Source organism: Grammomys surdaster, unplaced genomic scaffold, assembly GCF_004785775.1.
Source record: "Grammomys surdaster isolate TR1022 unplaced genomic scaffold, NIH_TR_1.0 137, whole genome shotgun sequence".
Lineage (NCBI taxonomy): Eukaryota > Metazoa > Chordata > Mammalia > Rodentia > Muridae > Grammomys > Grammomys surdaster.
The window spans coordinates 444,315-453,312 of NW_021604595.1; the positions used below are offsets into that span (position 1 = coordinate 444,315).

Here is an 8,998-nt window from a genome sequence, read left to right on the forward strand (position 1 = left end):
GCAGTAGGGAGCACAGGGCCTCAGACTGGGAAACTCCTGGCTATGTTATGTTATAAAAAGTGACCAAGTACCTACAAAAGGGAGGGAATTTAAGAAATGGAGAAGAGAGCAGAAACCCCACATTCTCCAGGGCCAGAGTCTATGGCCTCTTCAGAGAACAGCAAGTTCGTTACACATGTCACTGGGGCTAAAAGGGACTACAATGCCTGTAGAGGATGCCTTTGTGTTTTCTGTTCTGGCAGCGGCTCTATGAACAGATTAGCAGAAACAGCTCCAGATCCACAGTGCCTAAGCTTGGGCGCTCCGCTCTCTGATTGCTCACCTCACACTTGGACAGCTGGGCAGGTTGAAGACACACGGAAAAATCATCTTCCACAACACAGCTCGTGGAACAGCTGCAGAATCGAGAGAAAGGATGGTGCCTCAGAGCTACCACACTGGGCTGGGGCCAAAGGAAGGTGTGGCTCTCAACTCAAGCTGCCAAGACCAAGCATCCTTCATCCTGATGAGTAAGCCACCAGGCATCCCTGAGACTTGCTGTCCTCCCCTGTGACCCCCACCTGCTCCCTCCAGCAGTGAGAAATCTACAAACTGGGCATGGGTGCTAGGTTGGTGGTTCATTCTTCATCTGACTACTTCTCTCAGGTAGCAAAGGCAACAGCACTCTCCAGAGCAGCAGTGACAGACACCAACCATGCCACAGGAAGTCACTAAGCCTCCTGGGTAGTGCCTTTTCTACATCCCTGAGACACACCCTCTTTTTGGAAGATTACTAGCTGGTGTGAGAGCCCATGATCCATTTGGACTATCCTTCCTAGGAGCCTGATACATGACTGGGAGCCAGAACGCAAGTCTCTTCCTTGCCCATGCCCTAGCATCATGAATACACAGTAGGACTAAAGGCCTGACTCGGTAGTTACCTGCTGACCTAAACCTGCTCTGGCCCCACGAGCAAGCTGTTCAGTATCTCTGACCTGTTTCCTGTGCTAGGCTGTTAGGCTCACTTGTGGAATCCAAAGAAGATGGAGTTGGTGGCCACTGGTGAAAGGATGACATAAACCCCATTTGTCTCCATTTTAGGACCAGTCCCAGGAACTAGGCAGTAAGTCACCAGCTCCAGGAACAGCCTGAAGATAACCACGAAAATGGGGAAACATCTAAGGATGGGTCATCTGTGCTAGGCAGCCCTATCTCATCCTGTGGTTAAACGTTCCTGACACAGGAATGCAGACCACTGACCGCCTGGCGCAAGCCAATCAGAAGCAGACCTCTGTGACCTCCCCAACACCCACCAATGAAATTTTGATTACTTAACCTGCTCTCTAAATATAGGACTAACATAGTAGCCCATCAAAGTTGAACTAATGTCACTGTTTGGCCCCTACCAATTACGTTAGAGACTACCTAATCCTATAAGAAGGCCTGCATACCTCTGTCTGGGGTCGCCATTTTGAGGAATGGTTGACCCCTGCATGCTGGCTGTTTCTGCAAAATAAATCTTCTTTGTCTTTGTATACTATCTGAGTCTGGGTCTTCCTTCAGCAAATTTTGGACCTTTGAGGTACAGAATGGCTGTCATGCCCATGTAGGTTCCAGGGAGAGGTTGCTTACCCTTGTCAACACTAGCTCCTCCACAAAGGTCTGGGACAGGATCAAAGAGGAGATATGCTACCTACTACCTCCCCAGATGGCCCCAGGGTCTCTCCAAAGCTACACCACTGCCTTCTCTCAGTAACATTTGCTCCTCTCTGTCAGGCAGGGTTGGTGACAACTGTGCTTGAGATAGAGGTAGCCTGGCCAATAATAAGGTTAGACCAAACCCCTGAAACCTGTCTTCTCCTAGAGGCTGGTTCTCAGTGGGCTTAATGACACTAAACAGTCCACACATTTGCCCCTGCATGCAGCCTCCTGTGGGCAGCTGTTCATTACAGGGAGAAGTGTTCCACTAGGAAGGTGCCCACAACACGACAGGCAACTCACACAAAAGGAACACAGCTGATGTGACTGGCTGACACTCCCAGCCCAGTGGTGATGAAGGTTTCCATCTAGGCCTGGCCCCAAAGGTAAGCCACTGGATATAACTTAGTTCAGTAGCTACCAGTAATGTCGTATGAGACCACTGTGCTGCAAGCCTGGGCAAGGCCCACTCACCTTTCTGAAATACAGTGCCAACTCAGCAGTCCAGCCAAACTGATGAACATTTTCTTTTTTCTCTCTCCAGCTTGCCGGCACCATTCTGTCAGGCAAAAACAGACTTGGCTGTGATAATCTAAAAAAAAAAAAAAAAAGTCCTCACAGGAAAGATCCTTTCCTGATTTGTTGGACACAGCATACAGTGGGGTTGGGCCTCCTGGCTTGGGAGGAAAATTGGAGACATGGGGTATGTAGCAAAAGCAATAGTAGACAGAGGAAGTCAAGGTGAGGGGGTGCAGCTGTCCTTGGGGACACTACACAGATCAGGATTCCCAAGCTTAGCTCTGCTCTGAATCCTGGGGTATAGGAACTCCATGGGGCTAAATCACACCCAACCTGTCTCCCCACTCACCCCATCAGGGCCATCCACCAACCTGGGATCACAGGTTCCTCTTCCCCCATGTGAAAAACTATTTCTTGGGGCCCAGAAACCTGAAAGGGAAAGACAGATCTGCAGAGTGGGAAGATGTGTGTCTCAGCAAATGGCTTGTTACCTCCCCTCCCCCATGGGGCAAAAGGAGGTTTCTTTGCCTCTAGGCAGCTTTGGCCATACTTAACTCATCCTAGCTCTGAGCAGGATGCTGTGGAAGTTTAGCCCCAAGCCTTACTTCTTCACTGAGATTTCCAGTAGAGAAACCTACAGCTGTTTGCTTACCTCCTCCATCGCAGGACAGAGACCTCTGTGATGGGCTTGCAGTCACACCGCCACCTGCACTTCCTACGTGGATCCTGGTGCAGCTGTCTCAGTCTCAACCAGGCTGACCTCCATCCCGTGCGTCAGCGTCAGCGTGCACTTCAAAGCACACAGACACAAAGAACTCTCTTAATGACTTTGAAGTACACAGGACTTGACTGTTGCTCACACTGCTGTGTCTCAGCTCTCCCGTTGAGTCCCCCTCTGAGCATGTGACCTCTTTAGCCAAGCCTTTCCTGCTGCCTCTGCAGTCTCGCACCCTCTGCTGGCAGTCTCTAGCTAAACCCTTTCAGGTTACACAGTAGGTGACGCTGTGGGGCTGTTCTTTCTGAACTCATGGAGGTGTTAGTTTGAATGCCCCATAAAGGGGATGGGTAGCATAAGACAAATTGTAAATGACATTAGAAATGCATAGATAATAAATCACCTCAGTCTGAACTTTATGGTGCCCTTCCCCAGCCTTGAGCAGGCCAGAAAGAAGTTGATCTTGCTATAACAGGACCTAGGTGGAGTTATCCCTCCTGGCTGCACATGCAACTTCCTACAGGAACTTAGAAGAATAGATTGCCTGCTGACCTTGACTTATGACATAATCCGGCTGACACAAGGATGGGTTAGGTGGGGCTCTACCTATCTATACAAGAGCTGAATATTAAACTTTGAGCCTTGAACTTTGTCTTAGCTCCATGTTTCTTTCGCCTTTCATTTCCAGCCCTCCTTTCAGGTGAACCCAGTTCATCTGTGGCTGCTAGGCAGCTACACTTTGTCACCCCGCTTACCTCATTTGGTGTGACTCCGTTGACTTCCCCCTCCACTGGAGTCACTTTCTTCTCCCTTGTTTGTTAGGCTGGCAGGCAACAGCATAGTCTCCGCACACAATTCCCCATCCTCCTCTTCACCCTATTCCAGCCTTGGTGTAGACTGTGGGAAGAGGCTGTCTTTGCACTCTGCACTTGGACACCTGAGAAATTTTCTCCAGAAGATGTTTCCTGATGGGACCCGTGCCTCTTATTCTCATGTGTGGCACTGGCGGTCACACTCCGGGGTGCCTTTTCAGATGGCATATTCTGGGTGCGTGGGCTGTTCTCAGTGGTGACTGCAATCTGGGGTGCTCTGTAGGACAAATATTTTTCAGAAAACATATCCTCAGAGGATGTGTTACCTAAGGACACACGCTTGGAGGTCATGCTGGTCTCCCAAAAGCTGCTGTTCATGAGCCGAGCAGCAACAGGAGCATGCCAGGGATCTCTGTTAGGAATGAGAGTTCTCATCTGCTGGCAGCACAGGATGTCAGGCATGCTGGGACTTTTACAGCCCTTCTTCCTTGAAAGCATGGCATCGTCAGACACGCGGTCTCTGTTTGTCAGGGTGAAGATGTGAAGAGAAGACTCGCTCCCTGTCCTCTTTAGGGGGAGATGGAAGGTGGGCGGGCCTATGGGTGTCATGGCAACAGGCTGCACAGGCTTCACTAGGTGCTTAGCATTGTCCCCCCAAGGTGACTGATGTTTTAAAATTAGGTAAGTTGCCATGATGTTATTGAATTTTTTCTCACGTAAAGAGTCTCTAATGTCCTTGGTATTGTAACCCATGGCCCACATAGCCACCACAATGCTGGGAGCTGGGTTGCTGGGGCATGCCTCAAAGGAAGAGGCCTGTTTGGGGAGGTCTTTACCACCTCTGAGCCACTGGTGCTTCGTAATGTCACAGATCTTGGGCCTCTGGTCTGGGTCCACAGTGAACAACTGCATGATGAGGTTTGCAATGTCTGGCGAGAGCACGGGTGGGATGGAGTACGAGGGGTCCAGCATCTTCTCCTTCATCTGGGAATAGGTCTTTGCCTCAAATGGGAAGCGCCCTGTCACCATCGTGTACAAAACCACTCCCATGCTCCAGATGTCATTTGCCTGAGCGTCATACTCCACATCGGTGAAGATCTCCGGGGCGCAGTACTCAAGGGTACCGCAGAACCCTCTGAACCTCTGCCCAGAGGTGACTTTGATGGCCAAGCCAAAGTCACACAGTTTGACACTCCCTTTGCCATCCAGCAGGATGTTGTCCGGTTTGATGTCCCTGTGAGCAATGCTGTTTGCGTGGCAGTAGTTGACGGCATACGCCATCTGGGTGAAGATGCGGCGGGTCTCGTCTTCCTGCAGACAGCCCACCTTCTCGATGTGGCTCACCAGGTCGCCCCCGGCGGCGTGCTCCATCACCATGTACGTGTGCGCTCTGGTTTCAATGATGTGGAACAACTTGATAATATTTGGGTGGTCCAGTGACTTAATGATGTCTATTTCAGTCATGATAACAGAGTCATTCTTCTCGCCCCTTTCCAGGACCTTGACAGCAACACAAACCCCCGTGTGGAGGTGGCAGGCCAGCTTCACCTCGGCAAAGCTGCCTTTGCCCAAGGTCCTGAGGATCATGTAATGATCGGTGAGCGTCACCTCTTCGGAGGGGCTGGCCTCCAGCTCCGGCTGCATCGTCACCTCTTCCCTTCCCCTTGCAAGTTGCTTGGGGATTTCGATGACAACACTGACAAAAGCAGATTATTTAAAATTAAAAACAGGTCTAGGAGGAAAGTGTATAGCTACAAATTCCTGTATCGCAAAATGTGAGACTTGTCAAACAACCTCGGGATACACTCCAAGGTCACAGAACCGAAAAAAGTAGATGACAAGATATGATAAAGATCAGAGCTGGAATCGATGATCTGGAAACCAAGGAGAGTGACACGAAGGGTCAAAGAAACAGAGTCAGTTATTTGAAGTAATCACAATTGATAAAACCATTGCCCAAACTAAGAGGGAAGACACAGATTAATAAAAGCAGACACCAAAGAAGGCAAGATGGTAGCACATGACAAAAACCTAAAGAATCATCCGGAAATATTTTGTAAACCTATACTCCATTAAGTTGTAAAACTAGAGGAAATGGACAAATTTCTAAACACATATGGCCTGCCAAATATGAACAAAGGCATACAAATTACCTAGGTAGATAAATAACAAGCAATGTGGTTGAAATATTAATGAAGAAATTCCAACAACAAGAACTGAAAACAAAAAACCCGGGAACCAGATATAGTCATGGCTGTATTCTATTAGATCTTTAAAGGTGATCACATGACTCTCAAACTATTTCATAAAATAGAAGGTAAGGGACGCTCCCCAACACATTCCACAAAAACAACATACCCTGTGCAAAACCTAGACAAAGATACAATAAACAGAAAAAAATTATGTTTATCTCCATAAACATAGATGTGAAAACCGTTAATGATGATACTTAATACTCACACCAAACTCAACAACCCAAGAAATGGGTTCCTCCAAGAATTTAAGGATGGTTACACAGGTACAAATTGATAAAGAATACAGCATGCATAGGAATCCAGGTCAAAAACCACATATTCAGCCATAAGAACCAAGTGTCATTCTCAGGAACATAAGTTGGACTGGAAATGACTGTGTTACATGTGACAAGCCAGTCTCACAAAGACAAATACCACTAGTGTTCCCTCATATGCAGCATCTGAGGATCTAGAGGAGTCTGAACATAAAAGAGGAACCACTGGGGACGGCGGTCTGGTTACCTGAGAAGGCCCACAGAGTGCTGTGCAGGGGTTTGGGGTCCCTGAGCCACTGCAGACAGTGTGCTGCACTTGGGCTTGGGTGGCTCAAAATGCAGAAGAAACAAGGGTTGGTGTTGTTAACACCTAACTCAAAGTGGTTTACCAAAGCAAACAAGACAGGGTGAGGGAATCCATGAGAGCAAGCAGACTAATGGCAGACCGCAGCAGACAACACGTACCTAGGCGCTGGATGAGTAAACCAGACAGCGCCTCTCCTGACTTCGTGCTCAGTGCGCACACACCTCCCACCTCCGTGCCACTGCTGTAGCTAGAGTCTCAGTAGAGAAAGCTCCGCCTCCATCAGGACAAGACAGTCACCAACTGCCTCAGTAACCCTTGGCCACTTCCAACTGTGCTGCCTGAGAAGTCTGATTGGTCACATGCCTAGAATTTAGCCAATCAGACGTACGAGGTCGAATGGGTTCTCCTCATTGGCCAGGTTGAAGTCATGTGGCCTGTGTCTAGTAAGTACTTAAAAGGTATTTGCTCTCCATCTAGGCTAGAAAGTCTGTAAATGACCATGTGGAGAAGATCCTTCACATGCTCTGTGCCTTGATGTGGGGATTGTGTCTACTCATGTCGCTTTTCCCAGCCCCCAGCCCGCTGCCTTCTGGCCGCAGGAGAGCTCATGGTGGCGCTTCTTCACTCCATTTCACCGTTCAGAAACAGCCTGATTTTTCGAAGGTCATCGGAGTTTGGGTTTGCCTCCAGCCCCTAGTTCTCTCCCTTAAGGAACGTGAGGGTCCAAAAACTGTTGGCTTTCTGGATCAACTGTTGACTTGTTAGCTACTGGATCCGGGGATCAAAAGGACTGAAGGTGCACCTGTCATCAAGGACTTGATGTACTTACTCTTTAAGGAGCCCGAGTGTCCAGTGTCCTTTCTCCGAGACCCTTTCTCTTCCTTAATGCATACGCCCAATCTATGTTAAAACTGTTTCTTAGGGAAAGAAGACTGGAGAGTTGACTCAGTGGTTAAGAGCACTGACTGCCCTGCCAGGGATCTTAAGTTCAATTCCCAGCAACCACATGATGGCTCACAACCATCTGTAATGGGATCTGATGCCCTCTCCTAGTGTGTCTGAAGACAGCGACAGTGTGCTCATATACATAAAATAAATAAATAAATCTTTAAAAAAAAAAACAAACCCTGTCCCTTAGTTAATTCTAAATTTTCATCATAAAACATTATGGCCTACATTACCTTATTATGGCACATAATATCGTAAAAGATGAAAGTCATTTTACATGGAGTATATGATTAGTTACTTTTATTTTGAAATGTCTGTTTCTCAGACTTGGAATCTTTCTCCAAATTATCCCTTTCTTGGTATCTCCTGTTCATTCTGAAAATACTGTTATTGAACAACTTCTGAAATTATTAGTTATGTTCTAGACTTCCTCAGTATTACTTCTGGTCCTTCATTGGGGCCTGAGAGGTGGCTGGATCCACAGGCGGTAGGCAGAGAGATATTGGGCCTGGCTTCAGCATTTGAAACCCCAAAGTCCACCCCCAGTGACACACTTCCTACCATGGACCTTCAGTATTTTCCAAGCTCCCAGGAGAGAGCGAGTATCTGGAGCGGTTTCAGTAGTTGAAGGTGCTGGTGAATCATTAAACCAACTCCAGATTCTTAAGATTCATCCTTACACTTCTGCTTCCTGCTCCTCTAGAACCACTACCTGTACCAACTTCTGTGTTGGTCAGGGTTCTCTATGGTCTCAGAACGTATGGGTAGTCTCTACATAGTAAGGGAATTTGATGACGTACAGTCAAAAAAAAAAAGAAAGAAAGAAAGAAGACAACAAAAATCAGTGTATATATGCCTCCCACCATACCACTCAGAACTCCACCTGGCTTTTAGTTTGACTATATATCTCGAAACAATGATCATTGGGGGGTGGGGGTCTAATTAAAACTTGCCTTCTCCCACAAAGAATTTTAGGAACTACTTTTTTTTTCTTTCTTTTTTTATTTTTATTTTTTTTTTTCGAGACAGGGTTTCTCTGTGTAGCCCTGGCTGTCCTGGAACTCACTTTGTAGATCAGGCTGGCCTCGAACTCAGAAATCTGCCTGCCTCTGCCTCCCAAGTGCTGGGATTAAAGGCGTGCGCCACCACCGCCCGGCTTAGGAACTACTTTTTTAAATCCTATTTGACTGCCTGCTTTTAGTTCTTCCGAGCAATTTCTGTGACCTCATTTCTGCGTGCTGTGAGACATGTGACCCTGTAAAGACATCAGTTGCTCTTTTTGTCTCATTTTAGAGAATGCTTCAGAGTCCCCTCACTTTAGTTACAAAGAGTTCCCATGTGCTGGGAGCTGCCACTCTGGATCAGGACTCAGAGGTAAGCCAAGAAACCTGCCTTTCTTTCTGCTCTCATCATCTACGACTGTCCTGCTTCTCAGTTGTAGATAGGGTTTCCAGAGGTTCAGTAGCCACATTTGGCATCTAAGACACAGCAAAGGAAGGGTTGGCAGGAGA

General features: G+C 47.7%; 1 protein-coding gene across 1 annotated transcript; it reads right to left on the reverse strand.

The window, feature by feature from the left end:
- Positions 1-247: 247 nt before the first annotated feature.
- LOC114617512 (sperm motility kinase 4A-like) lies at positions 248-5,367 on the reverse strand. Its single transcript, XM_028763095.1, has 4 exons — positions 3,841-5,367; positions 2,546-2,625; positions 1,005-1,127; positions 248-395 (listed from the first exon to the last, which is right to left on the reverse strand). The coding sequence occupies exons 1-4, from the start codon at positions 5,365-5,367 to the stop codon at positions 248-250; spliced, it is 1,878 nt and encodes a 625-aa protein (XP_028618928.1).
- Between the last annotated feature and the right edge of the window lie 3,631 nt (positions 5,368-8,998).

Coding starts and splice junctions, on each gene's coding strand:
- LOC114617512 (XM_028763095.1), bottom strand. CDS start 5,367: ATGCAGCCGGAGCTGGAGGCCAGCCCCTCCGAAGAGGTGACGCTCACC. Junction 2,626..3,840: donor AAAATTTCTCAGGTGTCCAA/GTGCAGAGTGCA, acceptor TTTCCCTTTCAG/GTTTCTGGGCCCCAAGAAAT. Junction 1,128..2,545: donor TGGTGGATGGCCCTGATGGG/GTGAGTGGGGAG, acceptor GGTTATCTTCAG/GCTGTTCCTGGAGCTGGTGA.